Source organism: Physeter macrocephalus, chromosome 19 (assembly GCF_002837175.3).
Source record: "Physeter macrocephalus isolate SW-GA chromosome 19, ASM283717v5, whole genome shotgun sequence".
Classification (NCBI taxonomy): domain Eukaryota; kingdom Metazoa; phylum Chordata; class Mammalia; order Artiodactyla; family Physeteridae; genus Physeter; species Physeter macrocephalus.
In genome coordinates this window covers 30912499-30938213 of record NC_041232.1, presented here as the reverse complement: position 1 = coordinate 30938213, position 25715 = coordinate 30912499, and the positions used below count along the sequence as shown (strand labels likewise).

The following is a 25715-nucleotide window of genomic DNA, read 5'->3' as shown; positions in this document are numbered from 1 at the left end:
GCAATCAGAGAAGAAAAAGAAATAAAAGGAATCCAAACTGGAAAAAAAGAAGTAAAACTGTCACTGTTTGCAGATGACATGATACTATACATAGAGAATCCTAAAGATGCCACCAGAAAACTACTAGAGCTAATCAATGAATTTGGTAAAGTTGCAGGATACGAAATTAATGCACAGAAATCTCTTGCATTCCTCTACACTAATGATGAAAAATCTGAAAGAGAAGTTAAGGAAACACTCCCATTTACCACTGCAACAAAAAGAATAAAATACCTAGGAATAAACCTACCTAGGGAGACAAAAGACCTGTATGCAGAAAACTATAAGACACTGTTGAAAGCAATTAAAGGTGATACCAAGAGATGGAGAGATATACCATGTTCTTGGATTGGAGGAATCAATTTTCTGAAAATGACTATACTACCCAAAGCAATCTACAGATTCAGTGCAATCCCTCTCAAACTACCAATGGCATTTTTTACAGAACTAGAACAAAAAATCTTAAAATTTGTATGGAGACACAAAAGACCCCAAATAGCCAATGCAATCTTGAGGGAAAAAAACGGCGCTGGAGGAATCAGACGCCCTGACTTCAGACTATACTACAAAGCTACAGTAATCAAGACAATATGGTACTGGCACAAAACCAGAAATATAGATCAATGGAACAGGATAGAAAGCCCAGAGATAAACCCACACACCTATGGTCAACTAATCTATGACAAAGGAGGCAAGGATATACAATGGAGAAAAGACAGTCTCTTCAATAAGTGGTGCTGGGAAAACTGGACAGCTACATGCAAAAGAATGAAATTAGAACACTCCCTAACACCATACACAAAAATAAACTCAAAATGGATTAGAGACCTAAATGTAAGACCGGACACTATAAAACTCTTAGAGGAAAATATAGGAAGAACACTCTTTGACCACTAATCATTAGAGAAATGCAAATCAAAACTACAATGAGGTATCACCTCACACCAGTTAGAATGCACATCATCAGAAAATCTACAAACAACAAACGCTGGAGAGGGTGCAGAGAAAAGGGAACCCTCTTGCACTGTTGCTGGGAATGTATACTGATACAGCCACTATGGAGAACAGTATGGAGGTTCCTTAAAAAACTAAAAATAGAATTACCATATGACCCAGCAATCCCACTACTGGGCATATACCCAGAGAGAACCATAATTCAAAAAGCCGCATGCACCCCAATGTTCACTGCTGCTCTATTTACAATAGCCAGGTCATGGAAGCAACCTAAATGCCCATTGACAGACGAATGAATAAAGAAGATGTGGTACATATATACAATGCAATATTACTCAGCCATAAAAAGGAATGAAATTGGGTCATTTGTAGAGACGTGGATGAATCTAGAGACTGTCATACAGAGTCAGAAATTAAGAAAGAGAAAAGTAAGTCAGAAAGAGAAAAACAAATATCGTATATTAACGCATATATGTGGAACCTAGAAAAATGGTACAGATGAACCCGTCTGCAGGGCAGAAATAGAGACACAGATGTAGAGAACAAACGTATGGACACCAAGGGGGGAAAGCGGGGGGTGAGGGTGGTGATGTGCTGAATTGGGCGATTGGGATTGACATGTGTACACTGATGTGTATAAAACTGATGACTAATAAGAACCTACTGTATAAAAAAATAAAATTAAATTTTAAAAAAAAAAGACTTAGGATATGTAACATCCAAATACAATGCAGGGTCCTTGACTGGATCCTGGGACAACTGAGGAAATGTGAATATGATCTGGATATTAGATAATATAAGGTATTGTTGTCAATTTTGTTAAGTGTGATAAAGTTATTGTGGTTATGTAAACAGAAAAAGACATTTTTAGAGATGCACACTAAAATATTTAGGGGAGAAATGTCTGCAATTAAAATATTCTTACAAAAAACAGATGCAGCAATTAGAGTCGAATGTTAATAAATGTTAACTATTAATCCAAAAAAACCAACAACAAAAAAACCCAATGCAGCCAAAAAAAAAAATAAATAAATAAATTTATTTTTAAAAAGAAACAAAAAACTGCCCTGCCATGCAATTGCCTGTGCTTACATTTACACTTTCCACCTTCATAAACCTTAGAAAGGATAGCGTCCATTCCCATAAATCCTGCTCTTTCACTCCTTCTCTCCCTCATCCTTACTTCTCCCCTGACAAGGAGCAAGTTACTTGAGTGGTAAGTGGAGGAGAGAACCTGATACTTGATGACTCCACTCCTTCCTCTGTCTGCCTTTATTTAGGAAGCTGGCTGCCCGCACAAAGCCTGTGTCCTCCTCTGTTCCCTGTGCGATCACGTCCTCAAGGACGATGCGGCCAAGTCTGCAATTTCTGTGCTCCTGTGATTCTGGTGGGTGCGTGAACCTCATTTTGGAATTCAGTATCACAAAGCCCATTTGTCTAAGCTGCTCTAAGCCACATTCTCCAGTATCAGATGGTAAAGCTGATTTATTACTGGTAAAGTAATAAAAACTGTGTTTTAATCCACACCTGCCTGACTCCTTTGCCTCATCTGCTAAAAATGGGTTCACAGCTCCACCCAGCAAGAAGGGACAAGTTCATCAGGCCGCCTCGAAAGCCAGTATCTTGGAGCACAAATTCAGGCTCAGATATTCTGTAAGAACTCTTCCAATTCCAAAATGAAGTCCAGGACTTACACTCCTGCCTGTCTGCTGGAGGCAGCCGATATGGCGACAGGACATCATAGATTCACAGATTCTAGGAGTGGAAGGAAAATAAGATCGTCTGTTGACAGCTTTTCCGTGAGCAACCTGAAACCCAGAGAAGGAAGCTACCATGGTTCTGGCAGGACCAGCACCGGGGCTCAGGCGTCCTGACTCCCACCCAGTCTGGTGAGAACCTTATCTGAGGAAAACCTCAGTTTTACTCAGCCTCACTCATTCCTGAAGGAGAAGCAGAACAAACAGACTGTCTTCCAGAGCATGTTTCTCCAAATGATCCCTACCTTTTCCCACGCATATATGTTGACTCGTGACATCACAGAAAAAGAAGTGGGTATTTGGCCGTTGAAAGCAACATCACTCTTAAATACTTTTCTCTTGGTGATCTTTGCTCCATCAGAGAAAAAGCCTATTATTTTCTGTAATCACCTAGGTAACTGAAGACATGTCGGCCGATGATTCATGATCACCAACCTCAAAAGAGCCCTTGGGCTTCCCGGGTGGCGCAGTGGTTGGGAGTCCGCCTGCCGATGCAGGGGACACGGGTTCGTGCTCCAGTCCGCGAAGATCCCATGTGCCGCGGAGCGGCTGGGCCCGTGAGCCATGGCCGCTGAGCCTGCGCGTCCGGAGCCTGTGCTCCGCAACGGGAGAGGCCACAGCAGTGAGAGGCCCGCGTACCACAAAAAAAAAAAAAAAAAAAAAGCCCTTAACATTGTTTCCTCTGTCGGTGACTCTGTCACTCTTGTAACTGCTCTAGGCCCCAGAGAGGCATCTCCCGCACTCACAGGTGGTCCTTCCTCCTTCTCGGGCACGTTGAAGACCCCAGACAGCAATGCCCTCTCTTCCCACATCCACCTGGCGAAACCCAGCTGTATGTGTGCCCAGCCCCTCCTTCTTCCCTCCAGTTACAGCAGACATGTACCCCTCAACCCACCTCCGGCCACTCTTCCCATCATGCTCAGGTCCCACGCCCCTCCCACCTTCCCCGGTAAAATGCCACCATCAGTTCTCTCTCCCCTCTCCTGTTTGCTCTGCTGGTGCCTCTCATCTGGATCCTGCCCGTCGACATTTCAGCTCGAACCTCTTCCAAACAGAAACAGAAGACACGCTCTCTCAGTGCCACACCCACTTCCACTGTGACCACATTCAGGGCCAGGTCAGATCACTCAGAGGACTAAGTACTGAGGTACCCTTTCCCACATGTAAAGCAAACAGTAAAACAATGCCCAGAAAGCCCGACAGATCTATGAGTTTTTGGCAACGACTCCTTTAGTTCATTGCTTCCAATTGTCAAGTACTAAATTCTTTCCACATTTGTCCTGTTTTGCTGCTCCTACTCTGCTACGAGCTTTGCCTTAAGCACATACTCAATCTGCTCAATGGGTAATCCAGAATTTGCCCATTCTCTCTTACAGTCACAACCAAAGGAACTGGATTTTCTATAACTTGCCGTCTTCCTCACTTCTCCTCCCACCATTACATCAATCTGGTTTCTGCCCTAATCACTCCACCAAAAGGCCTATTACTGCGCATCTAAGGCCTATCACTGACTTCTAAGCATCTAACGGGTATCTCTCAGTCCTCATCTTATTCCACCTCTCAGTAGACTTTGACTCTATTGACCTCTTGCTTTGCTTTTTGAACTACTCTTTTTTCTTAGCTTTTGTGCATCTGGTTTTTCTCCTCGTCTGACTGCTCCCTCTCAATCTCATTGTCAGACTCCTCCCTCCTCTGTGAGCCTTTAAAAGTTAGAGAACCTAAGGGCTCTTTCTAGATCCTCTTCTGGTTTTACTTTATAGGCTTTCTCCAGGCAATGCCATCCAGTCCTATGGTTTCAGCTACCATGAATTTTTAGGAGAACGCTACAATTTATCATACAAACCAGAGCATTTTTTCAGAGTAAAGGAGGGGTACTATTAGCAATTATGCCCAGACTGTTCAGGGCCAACTTGAATACATGGTCACCCTATCTCTATGCCAATGAGCCCCAAATGTGCTTCCCCAGTGAAAACCTCTCCTCTGAGCTCCAGACTCAAAGACCGAGTTGCCCACTCACTATATGCACTTGGATTCATTAACTCATGCTTTTAACAAATACTGAGAATCTACTATAGGTCGAGCATTGTTCCAGGAACTGATGATACAACAGTGAACAAAGCAGACAGAGCTCCTGTCCTCATCACGCTTCAATTCTCTTTGGGGAGAGAGGAACAAAAGCACAAACATATAAAAACAGGTATTTTTCACCATGATGAATGCTATGGAGAAAAATTAAGTGGGAGAAGGGGAATAGGGAGTGTTGGGAAGAAGATGGAACACACGCTATTTAGTGTGATCAGATAAGGCCTCGCTGAGAAGGTGATGTTTGAGAAAAAGCCTGAAAAGGGTAAAGAAGCAAGGGAAGTGGACATCTGAGCATAGGGAACAAAAGGGGCAAAATCCTGTAACTGGCAATGTGCACGGCACCCTTGAGAAACAGTGGTACCACCATGTGGGTCAGGCTGAGGGAACAAGGGGAAAAGCAGGGAGATCGATCAGAATGCTAACAGGAAGCCTACAGTGCATAGGGCCGTGGAGGCAACTGTAAGGATTTTGGCTCTTACTCTGAAGAAATGCGAAGCCACTGGAGGGTCCTGAGCAGAGGAATGACATGACCTGACTTCTGTTTTTAAAACGCTGCTCTGGGGCTTCCCTGGTGGCGCAGTGGTTGAGAGTCCGCCTGCCGATGCAGGGGACACGGGTTCGTGCCCCGGTCCGGGAGGATCCCACATGCCGCGGAGTGGCTGGGCCCGTGAGCCATGGCCGCTGAGCCTGCGCGTCCGGAGCCTGTGCTCCGCAACGGGAGAGACCACAACAGTGGGAGGCCCGCGTACCGCAAAAAATAAATAAATTAATTAAATAAAATAAAATGCTGCTCTGGGCGTGGGGCTGGGAGTAGAAGTAGGGAGCCCAGTTAGGAGGCCAGCACGGTGATCCAACAGGACAGTTCTGGAGGCTCTGACCAAGTATTAGCTGTGAAACTGGTAAAAGGTGATCAGATTCCATACACATTTTGAAGATGGAGCCAAGAGAATCTGCTGATGCTTGGATATCGTGTTTGCGAAGAAAAACGGAAGTCAAGGATAAGCCCCAGGGTTTTGGCCAGGACGACTAGAAAGATGACGTTTCCGTTTTCTCAGATGGAGAAAACTTCAGAAGGAGCAGGTCCAGAAACGAGGAGCAGAAACTCCCTTGGGAACATGTTAAATCTGAGACATGCATTGGACATCCAAGAGGAGCTCTTAAGTAACCAGCTGGATATACAAGTCTAGAGCCCAGGGAGAGGTCTAGGCTGCAGATAAAAACTAGGGAGTTTTCAGATCTATACATGGTACTTAAATCCACACACCTGGACAAGATCACTAAAGAAGTGGAGGTAGAGGAGAGGTCCAAGAAATGAGATCCGGGCACACAGGGAGGTGAGGAAGAACAAGGAAAGGAGACTGGGAGGGGCATCCGGAGGACGGGAGTAAAACCAAGAGAATGTGATACTTGAAAACCAAGAGAAGACAGTTTCAAGGTGGAAAGAGTGATTTGCTATCAAATTGATCTTTGGCATTGATGTTAAATGCTACCAACAGGTCCAGTAAAATGAGGACTGAAACTGACATGGAGGTCACAGTGACCTTGATACATTCAGGATGAGTAAAGTACCAAGTATGAAAGTTTGATTAAAGTGGATGGAGAATTAGAGGAGATAATACAGAGACAGTGAATACAAACAACTCGTTGGAGGAGTTTCACTGTTAAGAGGAGGAAAGAAAACGGACATTAGCCAGAGAGAAAAGTGAGGTCAAGAGAAGATTTTGGTGGAAGAGAAGAGTGATGATGCAGGGGAGAGAGGAGAGAATTTCTGAGTGTTGCCCTTGGCCTTGGGTGGTCCCATCCTAGGAGGAAATGAGAGCACAAGTGAAGAGGTTAGCCTTTGCTAGGGTAAGCTTTGTTCCTCTGTAATAAGAGAAGAAAAGGCACAAGAAATGATTACAGACGCCTACAGGTGGGTAGATGTGATGGAAGAGTTCATGGACATTCTCTTCTGATTGCTTCCGTTTCTCAGTGTGGCGGGATGCAAGCTCATTCGCTTAGAGTGAGAATTGGAGAAGAAAGATTTGAGGTGTGGTCAGTATGAAACAATCACCAAGGACAGTTGAAGAGTGAGTACTAGTGAAAGCCAGTATGATTTTCAGGCAGCATTATGGGCATGTTTGATATTAATGCTCATATAAATTGAGCCCATTCAGCATGGCTTTGTGTTTTTCTCCAGAATGAGGGCAGGTAAGGAGCAAGTAGAGAACTGAATTTAAGTAGGATCGTGTTTTCTCCAAGAAGAGAGAATGAAGCAAGAGAAGGTCAAGGAAGTCCAGCATGTATGCAAAGAGGTGATGATAATGATGCTACGGAAGGAACAGAAATTGAATAAAGTAGTCAATGAGATGAGAAAAGAGTGAGAAGCCATGAAACCATGAGAGATCAATAGATTATAGGTACTGGTGGGAAAAGCAACATTGGAGTAGGGGTACTAAAGACAGTGAGATGGAAACATAAGAACTGGTGGTAATAGGGTGGTTGGAATTGACATTAAGGAGGGTTACAGTTATTAGTAATGGCAGGCTCAACATGTCCAAGATAAACCTATGATCCTCTTCCAGCATTTCCTTTCTTAGTAAATGAAGTCACCAAGCTTCTCCTTTGCTGCATGCAATGCATCACTACATCTTGTCCATGTGACCCCTCAGAGAATTCCCAAAGCTGTCTGCTTCTCTCTTTTCACCTGCTACTCTGCAAATCCAAGCTACCATCATCCCTTGCTTGGACAATTGTAACAGCCTTTGGGTTGGTCTCCTCACATCTGCTCTGACCCCAACTATAGCCAGAGTAATCTCTTCAAAACAAATAATCATGTGCCCTATTAATTAAAACTTCAATGGCTTTCTATTGTTCTTAGGGTGAAGACCAAGATTTGTAACATAGCCCGCTGGGCACCTGCACTGTCTAGTCACGGCCTCCTTCTCCAGCCCTATCTCGTACTGTTCTCCCTTTCACTCTGTGCTCTAGATATGCTGGGATTTTTGTCTTCAAATATACCATACTTCCTCTAACACCAGAGACTCTGCCGATTGCCTTTGTGAAAATCCCCATCTCCTCCCTAGTTAATGCCTTCATGTCCTTCAGATTTCAACTTAAGTGCCCTTTCTTCAAGGCCCACTTCTCTGACTACACAGTATCAAGTGGGGTCCGCTGTCATAATTTTTCTTTTACTATGCTGCCCCCATTTTCTTTAATCATGGGTCACGAGCTCCAGAATAGCAGCAACTGTACCTGTTTTTATTCATTGTTGTGTCCTAGTGCCTAGGACAATCTGACACATAATTCTGTCCTTTAAAGGACCACTTAACCTTGTTAAACTGATAGTCACATAAGCCATATTATTGCCTCTGCTATTAAAATCTTGAATTCAGTGAATTCCTTAATGCTTTGCTTCCCACACCGACAGCTCTGAAAATTCAATAAAACCATCCCTCCCACCAAAAATGCCAAAACTCATTTAAGTATTGTATAAAGCTTTGAAACCAACAAATGGTCTCTGATAAATACTCTGACATTTATAATCGCTTTGGTAAAGACATTGTCTTACTTGTATCATCAACTTTCTAATTTTTGATCGCTTCCAAAATGCTGTCACATGCATTACTCAACTGATTCCCCTAACAAATCTAGAAAGGTTGGTGAATATAGCTGGGGTTCCAGACACGCCGACAAATGACCAAAAGAGACTGTTACCTTAGTATGGGGCCCACGTCAAAACAAAGCCCATTCATTCCAGGAGGCAGGAGGACTATCTCCTAAGGATACCTGCAAGAAAAATATCCCCATTTAAAATGCTATTTCAATTCCACAGGTTATCCATCCATCAAGCCCCTGTAGTATGTGTCTCACAAGTCTTTTTAGTGTGATATCAGGGGACATCTCACTTCCTGACTCACAGTTTGAGTCACTGTAAATGATTACCCCAAAGAGAGCAAACAAGTGATAAAGATACATGCTGGACAACAAAAACAACCATTTATTAGACAGTCACACTGTCCTTTGTCATAATTGCTTTCAGCAGTTTGAAATATATTCTGATTAACCCCACACAGATAGGGACATGGTTCTGCATTTACTTGCCTAAAGGAAGTAACTATTTTGAAATATGCCTGATTTAACTTCTTTTTTACAAGAATTGTGAGTCAAATAAAAAACAACATTCAGATGAGTTCTCTCACAAATGCTCACTTTTGTTTAGGCCATTTCTTCAAATGTCTTCAAGTTTTATTCTAAAATGATCAAATTTCTACATAGCTGATTTTATGTGTCAAGCTGGCAGGATTATGGTGACTAACTGGTCAAACATCTGGTTTTCAAGTTGCTGTGAAGGTATTTTTTGGATGTGACTGACATTTAGATTCATTGACTTTACAGTGAGCAGAGGGCCTCCCTGGTGGCACACTGGTGCCTGCCAGTGCAGGGGACACGGGTTCGAGCCCTGGTCCAGGAAGATCCCACATGCCGCGGAGCAACTAAGCCCATGTGCCACAACTACTGAGCCTGCGCTCTAGAGCCCGCGAGCCACAACTACTGAGCCCGTGTGCCACAGCTACTGAAGCCTGCATGCCTAGAGCCCGTGCTCTGCAACAAGAGAAACCACCACAATGAGAAACCCGCACACCGCAATGAAGAGTAGCCCCCGCTTGCCGCAACTAGAGAAAACCCGCACGCAGCAATGAAAACCCAACACAGCCAAAAATAAATAAATAAATTTTTTAAAATACTCTTTAAAAAAAGTAAAATAAAGTGAGCAGATTACCCTCCATGACACAGGTGGGCCTCATTCAATCAGTGGAAGGCCTTATGAGCAAACGCTTAAGTTTCCCAAAGAAAGAGTTCTGTCTCCAGATGACAACACAGAAATTCTGCCTGCGCTTTTATCTCAGACTCAGAACTGCAACATCGACTCTTCCCTGAATCTCCAGGCTGCTAGGCTGCCCTACAGGTTTTGGACCTGCGAGTCCCACAGTGGCAAAAGTCACCCCCTGCCCCAAATTTAATAAATTTAACATCCTCCACTACAACCCTGTCCAAAGCAGGTGTGTACCATTATTCAATGTATTTTCTCTTAAGACTTTTAAAACATCTTGAGAATGCACAGAACCACACACATACAAAAAATTCATAGTCCTGGTTCTTATTTGTCATAGGGTTTTTTTTTGGTAGTATATACTTGAAAGATAGTTTTCTATATATCCATGAATATACCCTTGATTGAAGAAGAATTAGAAATGACTAAAAGAAGAATGTATTAGTCAGGGTTCTTCAGAGAAACAGAACCACCCTTATGACCTCATTTAACCTTAATTGCCTCCCTTAAATGCCTTATTTTCTAATACAGTCACATTGAAGATCAGGGCTTCAACATATGAATTTTGAGGGGACCCAGTTTGGTCCATACACACTTTAAGAAACTAGAAAAAGAAGAGCAAATTAAACCCAAAGCTAGCAGAAGGAAGGAAATAATAAGGATTAGAACAGAGATAAGTGAAATAGGGAATCAATGAAACCAAATGTCTGTTCTTAGAAAAAAATCAACAAAATTTACAGACAAACTTTAACTAGACTGAGAAAGAAAAAAGAAGATGCAAATAACTAAAATCAGAAATGAAAATGGGGACATTACAACCAACTTTACACAAATAAAAATAAAAGAATGCTATGAATAATTGTTCACCAATAAATTAAATGAAATTTTAAAATGTCCTAGAAACACACAAATTACCGAAACTGACTCAAGAAGGAATAGAAAAACCGCACAGACCTATAACAAGTAAAGAGAGTAAATCAGTGATTAAAAAACAAAACAAAAAAAAACTAGAACTCCCAGCACAGAAAAGCTCTGAACCAGATGACCTATCATATATGTGGCAACATGGTTTTTAAAGAAATGTATACTGTAACATATATGTGCACAAGAATGTATGCGGTATTATTAGTTAGTGGAAAGCACATCCTCAGTGTTTTGAGCTGACTGCCCAGTCTTGTATTTGGGTTCATAAATTTTGTATTTCCTATATTGAGGACAAACTAAGAGTTCATTTTGGCTCTGAAACTTTAAATGACATTTTGATACTCTCTGTAGCTCCAGAGAAATTCCATAAGTTACACTGACTCAGTAAATGGCTTTCTTTTTTTAGATGAACTGAATATGATGACATATTACCTTTCTCCTTGGCAAAATAATAATAATTTCTAGCTAAAAAGGAACAGAAGAACACTACATGTTTTCAGATTAAGCCTGAGATCTGAAATGCAGTCTCAGTTAAGCTAGGCATTCATCCTCTGTGCTTTCCAAAATTCCCTTCAGATAACTAATGTGTTAAAAATGGAAAGCATCTCTTTTATATTTCCTGTTTTCTTTCATTTTTAATAAATTTTATTGTTTTCACTGTAAAATCAATAGTCACTTCAAAAATGCAGACATATAAGATAAAAATGTTACCACCCAAAGATAACCACTTTTTTGATATATGACTTTCTTCTTTCTTGAGGTATATATATTTTAAATAACTGATCTCAAGTACTCTTGTATTTTGTTTTTGAAAGTGTTTTAGCACAATTTATAACCTGCAGCTTTATTAGGAAACATTATTTTATTAATACAAACTAGTCTCCAACAGTAAAATACCAAATAAAAGTACATCGATCAAAAGCCAGAATCAAAACCTACCATCTTGGGCTTCCCTGGTGGCGCAGTGGTTGCGCATCCGCCTGCCGATACAGGGGAACCGGGTTCGCGCCCCGGTCTGGGAGGATCCCACATGCCGCGGAGCGGCTGGGCCCGTGAGCCATGGCCGCTGAGCCTGCGTGTCCGGAGCCTGTGCTCCGCAATGTAAATGACAAACGGAGGATTCTGGCAAAAAGTATCACTTCTCATTTCTAAAAAGTCAAAAATTATATTCTTAAACGTAAATGTAACTACTCATCAAGATATGTTATTTGGGTTTCTTAGTCACTGAACCACACAGCAATCAATACCCCCTCCTGAAATTTCCTCCCCACAGTTTCACCTCGGGTGGTTCTGGCATGGGAGGATCCTCGGGGTCAATCTTTGAGCGCCTCAAATATGGAAACAGGGGGACATAGCTTAAGTCCCAGAGCCTGAGAGTGGTTCTTTTTTTTTTTTTTTTTTTTTTTCCGCTGTACGCGGGTCTCTCACTGCTGTGGCCTCTCCCGTTGCGGAGCACAGACTCCGGACGCGCAGGCCCAGCGGCCATGGCCCACGGGCCCAGCCGCCCCGCGGCACGTGGGATCCTCCCGGACCGGGGCACGAACCAGCATCCCCTGCATCGGCAGGCGGACTCCCAACCACTGCGCCACCAGGGAAGCCCCTGAGAGTGGTTCTTGGTAGACAACGTGCTTAACAACTCGCTGGTTGCAGACACACACACACACACACACACAAAGGTTTAAGTTTTCTTTATCTAGCGCGTCACACTGATGGAAAAAATAGGAGACTGGTTAGATAGGAAGGTCAGAGCAGAGCCTAATTACAGTAGAGAAGCAGAGCTCACAGCCAGCGCCAGTAAACGGTGGCTGAATTGGAGCAGATGGAATCTGTTCCTCTCATTCATGTATATACAGATGGCGTTCATCTGAACAGGGACCCTTCCAATCTACAGACCCTGCCGCCACCTTAAGTTTAAGTTCATCCTCAATCACCTGGCACTCAGGAAGCCTTCACCAACGTACCACCGACTTTGTAGCCAGAGTAAATTTGTATACTCTCTGAGCTGCTTGTGTCCTCAGGAACACAAAAACAAACAAACCAGAAACCCAGCATGGGCTTCACAGAGTCGGGAGGCTTAGATGAGATAGGATAAGGCGTCTGGCACCTGGGAGGCACTCCGGATAGGAGAGATGCTCCTTGTTCCGTCAAGTTAGAAGCCCCAAGGGATGGTCTACTCTGCAGGCACAGAGGGCTTTATTGAAACTGCCTCCTCGTGGCTGTGAAGCCTTGAGCGTAACATGCGAACAGCCAGGAATATGGAACTTCAAAACTCTACGACTGCTTCGCAGCTCGGGAGGAGCGGGCGAAGCCGCAGCTGCCCAGTGACGCGCGATCCCTGAGCAGACACCTTCCCTTTAAGCACCTGCGCGCCGACCGCAGACTGAGGGTACCGGAAGTCGCGGACGGACCCTACCGGAAGTCGCGGACGGAGCCTTCCGGAAGTGCTGAGCGCAGCCACGGCGTCAGATTCCTCCGCCGAGCGCGGCGCTGCGTACTTCGGCTCGGCCCCTAGTCTACTCCAGATTTCCTCTCTGACCGCCGCCCGTCTGCTTCAGGCCTCCCGGATGCTGGTTTTCCGGCCAGTAGTCCCGGCGACGCTGCCTGCCGGCGCTCGGGCATAAGCCCGGCCTGGACCGCAGAGGCCGGACGCGCCGCCGCCGGGCTCTCCAGGACCCTCCCCCGAGCGACACGCACTTCCGGCGGCGCGGCGGCTGGGACGGAACCCGGCGGGCGGTGATGGACGCGCTGGCGGTCATGATGCAGGACCTCCTGACCCAGAACCGTGCGCTGCGCAGGGAGAACAAAGAGCTCATGGACCAGGTGCGGCGGCTCCTGTGCGAGAAAGCCAACCTGCTGGCCCAGGTGCGCCCGCCCGCCTGCCCGGTGGCTTTTCCCGAGACGTTCAAAGGCGACTCCGCCCGGCTTCCCGAGTTTTTGATCCAAGCGGCCTCTTACATGAGGTTCTTTGAGGCCAGGTTCTCGAACGACACCCTCAAGGTGGCGTTTTTAATCAGCCGCCTCAGTGGGCCGGCCGAGGAGTGGGTTGTCCCTTACATCGAGAGGGAGAGCCCCATCCTGGCGCATTACGAGGGCTTCGTGGACGCGCTGAAGCGGGCCTTTGGCAGGAACGGGTAGGAAACGGCAGGGCTGCGAGCCCCACTGACCGGGTCGTGCTTGGCCGTGACTCACAAAGAGCTCTCCAGTCCCCACCTGCTGGGCCCGACCCTTGCGAGGAAGCCCCGCTGCCTTTGCACTCGGTCCAGCAACGCGGCCACTGGCGGGAGACCTGTTCGCAATTGAACGGACCACCCCGAATCGCGCCCCTGCCACCTGCCGTCTCTGAAAACTGCTGCTGCCCGCCTTGGACGATCTGTGCCAGCCTGGGAAGTGCCTGAGCTTGGCACACGCCCGGGGACACCGATTTGGAGACCTCAGGTCCGGAGACAGCTGCCAGGGTTCGCGTAGCTGGCAGACAAATATTGACACTCCTGCCCCAGGAACCTGTTTTTCCCATCGTTTCTGTTCTGAAACCACAACAGGCTCAGAGACTGTGCCTTTTATCAGAAAAGTCCAGGCGCTGAACAGTACATGGAAAACGTATTTACTTTTAAAATGTATATATGTATTTTACAGCACCATATGTTGGGGACTGTACTTGGGGTTACAGGAGAAACAGATGAATAAGACCAAATGTATATCTCCACAGGAACACAATTGTGAGAAAAAATTCTAAATGCATATTCTGATGTCTGGTAAAATAATGCTTTCGTGTGCAGAGAATGGCATATTTGCTTCTTGTTTATGGTCTTTTCACATCACAGTTTTAAAATACATGTTAACATGTGCAGCTTACAAAGGAGGCAGAAAACCCAACTTGAGCAATTTCTTTGCTCCTGAATCTGGCGAAGATGGTGTTTTTAAAGATGGGTGCAACTTGTAGCAAAAAGAAGGGGAGGCAGGGAATGGTGCATTCTTTGAGCTGTATCCACTCACCTTTATTCCCCTGTATTAAATGACTTGGCTGCTTCCTTTTTTGTAAATTACAGTTTTGGCCTCAGTTTTTCTTTTGTAATTAAAGGCATTACTTGATCATTAAAATTTGGTTTAGAATTCTGTGATTCTCTTAGGGCCAAAAAAGGGGAAGAAAAAGGAAGGTCTGAGCCCTCATGTCAAACAAAGTAGTTCTTGAAATCCTCTCAGGACCAAAATCTAGCTGCCTTTCCTTACATGTCCATAGGTTTTGGCATTCTGGTGGTCAATATAGTCTCACTGAAATAGATTGAATTCTAGTCACATCTTCATACTAAGAAAAACTCATCACTGCCCCCTTGATGGACAGTTCACTTACCTAAGGACTGAACTGAAAACCTCTAATTATATTTTTGCACGATTTGATTAAAAGAAAGGTTATAGCAGTCTAAAATATGACACAAACATACCTATGAAACAGACTCAGACATAAAGAACAGACTTGTGGTTGCAAAGGGGGCGGGGGATCGGGGAGGAAAGGATTGGGAGTTTGGGATTGGAAGCAAACTAGTATATATAGGATGGATAAACAAGGTCTTACTGTATAGCACAGGGAACTATATTCAATATCCTGTGATACGCCATAATGGAAAATAGTATGAAAAAGTAGTATATCTGAGCCACTTAGTTGTACAGCAGACATTGACAACATTGTAAATCAACCATACTTCAATAAAATAAATTTTTAAAATATTTTCTTGCCATAAAAACTCAAGACACAAAGGTCCTTCATATACCTATTTTGCCATGTGGGGATGAGCCAAAATACAACTTGACCAACTACTTAACACCCCGCAACCTCTGCTCTTCACCCAATTAATGCTCATTTTGTGCACATGTCAATACACTGTTTAATTCTGCAACTATAAATAAATGAACTACAGTAAAGTTTTTTTAAAAGACAGGTTATAGCAATTATTTTATTGCCAGTTAGTATTGTAAGAGTTTATAAGAGACTGGGACCCCCAACACGGCTTCTTATAAACCATACTTTTGTGGTACATATGTACTAACAAAATTAATTGATTCTTCGTCCTATTGGCTGTCAATTTCAGAGCAGTGTTTTTCCCACAGTAAAAAAAAACCTGCAGGATATAGCACCCCCCAAAATTTAAGTAAACCTCACAAGAGCACATATTTGATAGGGTACAAAAACTTGCTAATGAAAGATCAGCATCAACATTGAAAAAGTCAAATAGAGCGTAACTCAGAAGTCAAGATATCTCATACTTAATTTTCTATAGCTTTTTTTTTTAAGGGTATCTTAGATCTCCACCAAAATGAAAGAACGAGAAAAGAATATACAAGTCTTGCTTACAGTTACACAGACGGCAGGAGGGAGAGAAGGTCACTTACTGGTCAGTGACCTCCATCCACATCATTCCATCTCTGAAATAAGGTCATAGCAGATGATGAGTAGTTCATTGTTTTCTTTAGGCTTCTGCTGAATGGTCTCTGGGGAATGTTCCTCATCTGGCCCTTTATCAGGCTTACCTAGAAGGCCAACAGGCCACTGGGGCCTTTCCTCTGGACCCGAGCAATTTCCTTCTCTGCCACATTGAGGACCTCTTCTGTGTGGGCCTTTAATGTTTGGTATCTTTGGCCTTCCATTTCACTTCTTAATTTGTAATCCTCAGCACACTTCTTCAGCCATTCTTCATTCATGAGATAGCCTTCAGTCACCTCCTGCTTCTCAAATTCCTTGAAAAGTTCAGAGAAATATGCTTCATGGAATTTGTCCAACCTCCAGGTCCTTCTGGGTCAACTGCAGTACATCCATGAATGGGACCAGTAGGCAGGAAAAGGTCCATAGCCTGAGGACACAAGGGGGAGAGTCCATCACAGGGATACCCCGAGCTCCTAAGACAGCAAATGCCACCAGCCTCACTTTAGGTGGTCTTCCTCAGGAAAGCTTGGCATCATGAATGTTGTCTTATTTCAGTGGCCACAGAAACGAGTTTATTAGGGCTGTCTTTCAGAAGTGGGTCAAAGGAGGTATAAAGGACTTTTCGCAAAGCAAACTCTTTAGATGAGGACGTTCCAAACTACTCCAAATTCTCCACATCAGCCCCCATGCCTAGAACTATAGCTGGGGCTCTGGAGTGCTCTTCTTGGAGGTCCATGGTAGGCTCTGGCCCGTGCTGAGAAAGGAGAGCAGGGCTCACTGTCCAGACTGCTTATGTGAACCCAAGCCCCCAAAGAATCCACTACCTGCTGCTCTGAATCTCCTCTGAGTGTGTGTTTCTTATCCTCAAGTGATTCCAATTTGCATCCCAAATTGAGAAGCACTGAGAAAGGACAGATTTTGTCCCCCAGCAGAAAGCCAGGTGAACTTAAGAAGGGGTTCATGCAAAAAAAAATTGCACAATTGTCTAGTTTCTCTTGAGTTTGGCTTGTATGGCTTTACCTGATTTGGGCATTTTGTGATTTTCCAGAAAATCAGGCAACTCTCATATATTCAATTAAGGAATGCACTTGAGAGCCAGATGAGCATAATTTTTCATAATGCTTTTGCATTTATTTCTATTATGCAAGTTGTTACGATTTGACTGTCTACCCTAAACCAAGGTTCATCTAATATCTTTATTTCAGACATCTTAATTTCTTGCTAACTAACTGAAGGTAATGTATTGGCAGAGCAGCGACTACCTCTGTAATTCAAACTGCAGATAACTATTAATTCAAGTTCAATGAAATCCTTCATCTTCCCTAAATCTTTTTCAAGTGGCCTGCTGTCAACAGTTCCCTACGGTGATTCTCAAGCTTTAGGGAGCATAAGCCTTGCCTGAGGGATTTGTAAAAAAACACAGATTGCCCGGCCCTAACTCTATAGAGTTTCAGATTGAGTGGATCTGGGTTGGGACCTGAGAATTTGCATTTCTAACTAAAGTTCCTAGGTGATGCTGATGCTGTTGGTGTAAGGGTAAAATAAATTAGAAATGAGAAAAATATTTCGTTCTCCCTGGTGCAAAGAAAACGAGAGCATTTACTTTAGAAAACTTGTCCTTGTGGGCTCTTTCTCTGCCTTTTGAAATGTATGGAAATCTTTTTAAAGGCTAAATAAGCCTCTTTCCCATTTTACAATCCAGGAATTTCTCTTTGAAAGGGGACCTGGAGCCATCGCATAGAACTGGAACCATCATAGCACCCCTTCCTCCCAGTTTCCTGGGAGTATAGGAGCCTAACTTCAGCAGGTACCTGTCTCCAAATACAAACCTACCTTCTGTCATAAAGATATGAGAAATTTATTGTTCCCTTATTTGAAGGCAGTTAGTCCTCTTATTTGAGAATCAGTTACCCTTTATCTTGAAAACGTGGAGGTAATTGGTTTCATCAGCCTGGTTACGTAAATGGGTGCCATTGCTTTTTGTCTTCGCTATCTATCCCCTTAGTGGCTTTTCTGTGATTCACATTACGTTCTGGTTTAATGCTTACTCAAAATAAAACCCTTTTATTTCTCTTCTGTCTTTGTGAAGAGGTTTTCTAGGTTGACAAGACATTTTGTTTTTAATTATATTTTCCCGACATTGGTCAGGGCTACACTTTGAGAACCACTGCGCAACATGAACCTACCTGTAGAATTTTACATTTCTCTTTAGAACTTTACCTTATTGGTTTCAGCCTGTGGCATTTTAGATCTTTGACTTTTTCAGTGTTGATTCTGTCATCCTCCTTACTTGATATCATCTACAAAATTGAGAAATTTATGTTTTCCAAACCATTAGTAAGTTCAGAAAAGAGGCAGCAAGGGTCCCTGTAACATGCAGTGCTTACATTATTAATCACCAGACAACTCTCTATCATGTTATGTGCTGGTACTGCAGACACAGCTATGAACAAGACAGTCCTGATTCTCCAGGAGCTTACAACTGGGAAGATAAAGAAACAGGCCATTATAATGCAGGACTGCAGCAAGGAGGGGACAAGAAGAGCGCGCCTGTGGTAGCACGAAGTGGTGCCCCTAAGCCAGCCTTGGGGGGTGTTAAGGACTGAATGTCTGTGTTCTTCCAAAATGCATAAGTCAGATCCTAACCCCCAATGTGCTGGTATTGGGAGCTGGAGCTTGCGGGGAGGTAAAGAGATCCTGAGGGTGGGGCCTGCATAACCAGCATTAGAGCCCTTAAAGAAAAGACCAGAGAGCTTGCTTCCTCTCTCTGCTCTCTGCCATGTGAAGATACAGGAAGATGGCCATCTGTAAACCAGGATGCAGGCCCTCACCAGGCGCGGGATCTGCCAGCACCTTGATCTTGAACTTCTAATAGACTTGGAGACCACGTCAGCCTGCATACATCTCCTCTGGATTTTAGGCAGCTGAGGCCTGAATTGCATTACTCTAATGAGAAAGGAAAGGGTTTTGGTTTAAGGTGGAGGCAACGGAAGTGGAGAGAGGAGGACAGATTTGAGGTACGTTTTGGAGGCAGAAATGGCAGGCCCTACAGATAAATGGATGTGGGAAGCGTTTCTTCCTCTCTCCCCAGTCAGGAATATTGCAGATTCCATTTCCATTTTTCTACATCTCCTGTTTTGTTCCTCTCCAAGAGAGGAGGAGGGAATAAAGTGATTGGTCAGAGCTCACTAGTCTTTGGACATCCTTTTCCTTGTGGATGGATCTGGAGACACACCCCCTGTGCGCAGACAGAGCTGGTCCTCTGGTTCCTATTGTCACTCTGCAGTTTGGCACTATGACAACAGACTCCTGACTACATCCCTTCTTACTCCCTTCCAGCCCATTGTCCACACAGGTCATGGTTACTTTTTTTAATTTCCCCAAGTAGTTCATCTGATTTACCTTAAGAGACTTGGAAGTCTATTTTCAGCCTGCAACAACATGGATGTTAGTAAGAAGCATTTCCAGTCAACGTCCTTCTTCACCTTGATGCAGAAATTATGCCATTTTTATGACATAATATTATCCACACTTCACGTTTTCCTCACTGGCCTCTGTTTTTGACATTACCCCTTTGTCAGGTGACTGTAAATATCTGCATCAAAAAATAAAGCCACACAGAACCTCCAGAATCTCTCATTGAAAAATGAGAAAAGAATAGGTTGATAGAGATATTTTCCATTTCTGAAAGGCTTATTAAAAATAAAACCCCCAAAATCCATTACAAGTTATGAAAAATGCATTGACTGACCTCTGAAGTTCAAGCAAGCTCTAAAAGAGCAGGATAATTAAAGAAGACAAGCAAAACGTCCAAGAAAATATATGAAGCTTGAATAATCAGCATGTTTAAAATAAATAATTTATCTTTATGAGTTATTGATGATCTTATAATTCATGAATGCTAAGAAGAACATAACAAGAAGTGATTTGTAAAAGGTCATCAAAACCAAGTAAGAACACAACCAGCTCATTGCTTATCTTGCAACTGATTAAAGTTCTAAAAGGGAAGGAAAAAAAGCAAAACAGGGGGGTGGGATGGGTAACAGAAAGGGGTCTGTACTTGGTTGCATAATGTCTCCCCCAAATTTTTGTCCGCCCAAGAACTCAGGATGTGACCTTATACAGAAATAGGATCTTTGCAGATTTAATTAGTTAAGTTAAATTGAGGTCATGTTGGATTAGGATAAGTCCTAAATACAGTAAGACTGGTGTCCTTATAAGGGGAGAGGATGCAGAGAGAGCCATAGACACAGGCAGGGAAGAAAGGCATGTGGCAACAGAGGCAGAGATTGAGCAATGCAGGGGCAGGTCAAGGATGCCAAGGATTGCTGGCCACCACCAAAAGCTGGGAGAGACACATGGGAACATCAGAGGGAGCATGGCCCTACTGAAACCTTGACTGAGGCCCCCAGAACTTCAGGAGAATAGATTTCTGTTCTTTTAAGCTACCCAATTTGTGGTATTTTGTTATGGCAGCCCTAGTACACTAATACAGAAGAAAAGAAAGAAAGGAAGGGAGGGAGGGAGAGAGAAAGAGACAAGAAGGAGGGAGGGGGAGGGAGGAGTGGAGGGAAGAGGGGAGGGGAGGGGGTAAGGAATGAAGGAAGGAAGGAGGGAAAAAATTAGTACGGATTTCAGAAAGTAAATAATGCCTTAAAGAAAAGAACATGGAGGGACTTCCCTGGTGGTCCAGTGCTTAGGACTCCGTGTTTCCCTGGTCGGGGAACTAATTTCCCACAAGCCACGTGGTGCAGCCAAAGAAAACAAAACAAACACACAAAAAACATGGAAAGATCATAATTTGTGGGTCTCTCCCCTCCCCTTGCAAAGTCATTAAACTAATCCGACCATCGTGAAGGACTAATGGGCAGATTCTGACGTATTTTCTACTTCTACGGAGGCCTCAACAGACAGAACTCGGTCTCAGCTTCTATCTCCCCTAACTCCCCAAATCCCCTGCAGGGCTCCTCCTAGAACCTGGTCGGCCTGGCTCTGACCCACTCAAGACTGAAGGAGATCTTACATCAAGAGCCCCCGGACAGCCCGGGGACCAGGCCTCTGACTGCCCATCTCTCTGAGCTGGTCCTCAAGACCAGACCCTATTGTTCAGTTTATCTGACTACCCAGCCCTGTTCCCAAATCTCTCTCTCAGCCTAGGTCCTGTCCTGCTGTGAAACGACCATGTTTGGGTAGATACGTGGGTACTTGCCAGATTCCTTCCTGGGAGGGGTTAATATTGTAGACTTGGTCAGAACTTCATTTATATGCATAATTTCCTTGAATAGAACAAATGTATGGTAGCGTAGAAAACCTATGACATGAACATCTGGACATGTAAAAATCGATGAGAGCCATAGTCTTCATTTTTAATAAACTACCAATGCCATTTCGAAATTGTGAATTAGCTTCAGGTTCTCAGATGTATAGCTTTCATACTTAAAGGGATTAAACACACACACACACACACACACACACACACAAACACACTTCCTTTTAACAGACTTACGTGGGCCTAGAAGAGAGAGTGTAATTGTAAACAATATGGTTTGTTTATGTAATAATAACAACAAATATTAACTGAAAACTGAACAGTTGTCACCATTATAATGGCCTTAGCCCATAGAGAGGCAAGTTTAGAATGAAGTATTCTTGAAGGTACAAATCAGTTTTTAATGCTGAAACTCACTGTGCAAAAACTAAGTGGTAACAGGATCAGCCCATGCTCTGGATGTTCCAAAGTAGCCACCTCTACTTTTCTTCATGGCACTTAACTTCTTGCCTTGTTAAATAGTGGCTGAAGGAGCGATTGCATTATGTCTCTTTCCTCCCACTCCAGACTTACTTCTTGAGACCAGGAGACCAAGTTTTATTCAACTTTGTATCCATTTTCCTACCAATATTCAGAGCTTGAGCTTCCCTTGTGTGTTTAATGACTGACTGACAGTTCATTTGAGAAAGAGAGTAGGGGGTAGAGGGTTAGAGTGGATCAGTAAATATAAGTGTGTGTGTCTATCTCCTTATATCAGTTCTTGCTAATTCCTTCCTAGCCAATATGGTAGTGATTCTCATATTCAGGTATTATACATGTACCTTTTTAAAATTAAAAAAAAAAAAGATTCTCACCTATCCCTGAGGCTGGCTTCAATTATTAGAATGTCACTTAAACATATACAAATTAAACCAACTATAAATCCTTATATGAGTTAAATCTCTGTAGCTTTTACACACTATTAAAATTACAAATTAAATACAAACCAAATTTCAAAACCAATAAAATTCAAATGAATGAGTTAAAACTAAATTATGATGTGCCTTGCTGAAAATAAATGACTCCTTCACAATCTGAATATGGTACTAATGATAATGACATTCTATATGCCCTGTAGACTCATGGCTAGTGGGCTACTTTCTAGAACATTTACATATTTCTGCCTCTATCAGTTGAATTGTATGCCTGCTGAGAGTTGTATTCCTCTATCCCCAGACATATTTATGCCAGTCGTACTTTTTAATCTAAATATGTAATTCAGTTAAATATTTCACAAACTGATAAATCATTGTGAGAAGAGGTTTGCTTCTATAAAAAGAAATCTGTTAGATGCCTTCAAAAAATTGAATAGCTAAATTATGTTATGTATAGGTGAGACAAATATAAAATATTGGCTAAAAAAATTCCAAAAATATAAGCAATAATCATGGTTTCAGAGTGGGTTTAAGTTCTCTCTCTATTTTAAAGAAACAGTATTACAGTTATGAATTATTTATGATATGACAATCTAATCACCGAACCTCTTGACCCTGTATCAAATGCAGGTTAAAAAATGTACATTTAGGGCTTCCCTGGTGGCGTAGTGGTTGGGAGTCCACCTGCCGGTGCTGGGGACGCGGGTTCGTGCACCGGTCCGGGAAGATCCCACATGCCGCGGAGCGGCTGGGCCCGTGAGCCATGGCCGCTGGGCCTGCGCGTCTGGAGCCTGTGCTTCGCAACGGGAGAGCCCGCAACAGTGAGAGGCCCGCCTACCGCAAAAAACAAAAAACAAAAACAAAAAATGTACACTTAAGTGGTTTACATATAAATCTTTAAGGTACATGTTACTTTACCAATGTTTTTGATTAAGTGACCAGTCTTTTATTTGCTCAGTGCCATTTGCCAGAATGCAACTCTTACACACTAAATCTACCTTCATCCTTTTCTTATTATTCCATTCATTGTAGTAGCAGAATTTTCTGGTGTCTGTGCAATCCTAAACACAAATAAAAAATGTGGAACCTGCAAGTGACTGGCAGTTACTTCTTATCAGGGCACCTTCCAAAAAATATTGGGCATTACTTTTTTATTATTATAAAAATAAAGCCGGGCTTCCCTGGTGGCGCAGTGGTTGAGAGTCCGCCTGCCGATGCAGGGGACACGGGTTCGTGCCCCGGTCCGGGAAGATCCCACATGCCGCGGAGCGGCTGGGCCCGTGAGCCATGGCCGCTGAGCCTGCGCGTCCGGAGCCTGTGCTCCACAACGGGAGAGGCCACAGCAGTGAGAGGCCCGCGTACCACAAAAAAAATAAAATAAATAAAGCCAGTATTTAAAATTTCTTGTAGAAAATATGCAGTAGTATTATGTATATGAATTATTATGGGTAAAATGTTAATGACATTTTCATTCCCAAGTAAAAATATTTTTAGTAGGATCCTTCTAAATGAGAAAGTCTCTTAGAAGATAAAAGTAGTCTCCAGGAAACCACTGAAAAGTTTATCCCACCACGTTTAAGTGACTTTCACAAAATTTTAGAGTGAGTCTGATACCATACAGATAAGGCAAGCAATAGACTGAAAAGGGAAGATTTTTATCTTGAAAGAAAAGGATCAAATTCTTACTGGCTTCTTCAGTTTTATCTTGAAAAACTGAAGTTATTTCTATACCTCCTATACCTGCTAGTGTAAGTGTTAAAAGAAATTGTATGAAACTGATAGAAGTATAAATAATATCACCCTTCCGAGATGCAATTTGGCAATTGGTAACAAAGTTTATAATTTTCTATGTATCTTGAGCCAACAAGTCTACCTCTTAAGACCCATCTGAGGGACATATCCTGTGCTCAGAGATGTGAACAAATATTTGGTCAGAATGGTATGCTTTAGGCACACAAAAAAGTTAAACATAGTGTAAAAAAAAAGTGTAAAAATAAAAGCTTGAATAAATAAACTATGGTAACATCCAAATACTGGAATGCTACACAAAAATAAAAATTATACTGTGCAAGAATAGTATTGTTACTGAAAAATGTTTTTATATGCTGCTTAATGAAAGAAGCATGGTTAAAAACAGGATGTATAACATGATTCTATGTTTATTTAAATGTATTTATAAACACAGAAAAATGTCTGGAAGGGCATACACAAAAATGTCAAGAGAAATTTACACAGTTCTAGGATTATCTAGGGAATATACTGTAATGGACAAAACAGACCAAATTCTGATTATAATGGAGTTTGTATTCCAGTGGAGGAAAGACAGAAAATAAACAAAATAGTAAATTTACAATAGTAAGATATAGCATGTCACAAGATAAGGAGTACAATGGATAGTGAATGCCTAGGTGGAAGTAGGGGGGTTGCTATCTGTATAAAGTGGTTAAGACTTCACTGATAAGGTACCATTTGAGTAGTGACCTAAAGGACCTCAGGAACTTGACGGAAGGGACATTAGAGTTTCTATTTTAAAAGATCCTTCTGGGGACTTCCCTGGTGGTGCAGTGGTTAAGATTCCTCCTGCCAGTGCAGGGGACATGGGTTCAATCCCTGGTCCGGGAAGATCTCACATGCCGCAGAGCAGCTAAGCCTGTGCGCCACAACTACTGAGCCTGTGCTCGAGACCCCGCGAGCCATAACTACTGAGCCAGCGAGCCACAACTACTGAGCCCACGCACCACAACCGCTGAAGCCCACGCGCCTAGAGCCGGTGCTCCAGAACAAGAGAAGCCACCACCCTGAGAAGACGGCGCACCACAACGAGGAGTAGCCCCCACTCGCCACAACTAGAGGAAGCCCCTGCGCAGCAATGAAGACCCAACACAGTGGGAAAAAATAAATAAATAAATAAATAAATAAATTTTAAAAATATAAAAGATCCTTCTGGCTGTTACGTTTAGCCTGGACTGTAGTGGAATGGGGCAAGGGCAGAAACAGGAGGCCTGTGCAATATTTTGACAAGAGATAACGGTAGCTTAGAACTAGGGTAGTCAGATGCTGGCTCCATTTTGAAGGCTGGACCAGTAGGAGATGCTGGTGGCTAGCACGTGGAATGGCTGTGGGATGCAAAAGAAAAGGTTTTATAGCCTCGACAGCTGCGAGGATGGGGTTGCCATTTAGTGAGACAGGAAAGAACGTGTGGGGAGCAGATCTGAGGGTCAAGTCAGGAGTCTGGTTTTGGATTTGTTATGTCCGAGATGCCTACCAGAAATCAATACGGAGACCACATATAATGAAGTTAGTATGTGGAAAGGCTTCTTTCCAAGAGGCTTCCCTCACCCCAAGTTTGAATTAAGTGCTCTTTCCCTGTGGGGCACCACCCACCCCCACCCCACTCCCACACTCCCCTTGCATGAGATTGTAATTGTTTATGGATCTTTCTCCACCCACTAGACTGTGAGGATTCTCACTGCATCCCTGGCACCTCCTACAAGACCTGGCTTGTAGTAAAGCACAATAAGTATCAAATGGGGGGTCAAAAAGC

At 43.2% G+C, this 25715-nt stretch overlaps 2 protein-coding genes across 3 annotated transcripts in view; one reads left to right on the top strand and one right to left on the bottom strand.

Annotated features, from left to right (window-relative positions):
- Nucleotides 1-12979, bottom strand: part of AKAIN1 (A-kinase anchor inhibitor 1) — an 80092-nt gene extending 67113 nt beyond the window's left edge. The window contains exons 1-3 of one of the 2 annotated variants that reach the window (XR_008615965.1): nt 12677-12937; nt 8532-8603; nt 2062-2748 (exon numbers count right to left, since the gene is read on the bottom strand). The gene's annotated coding sequence lies outside the window, so the exon portion shown is untranslated. Of the gene's footprint in view, nt 1-2061; nt 2749-8531; nt 8604-12676; nt 12938-12962 lie in introns of those variants that run through there. The other variant, XR_008615964.1, reaches the window with a different exon arrangement.
- Nucleotides 12980-12988: 9 nt separating this feature from the next.
- Nucleotides 12989-14791, top strand: LOC102983680 (protein LDOC1-like). Its single transcript, XM_007100631.4, has one exon. It carries the CDS (start codon nt 13309-13311, stop codon nt 13705-13707), a length of 399 nt encoding a protein of 132 aa, XP_007100693.1. The 5' UTR covers nt 12989-13308; the 3' UTR covers nt 13708-14791.
- The last annotated feature ends 10924 nt before the right edge of the window (nt 14792-25715 follow it).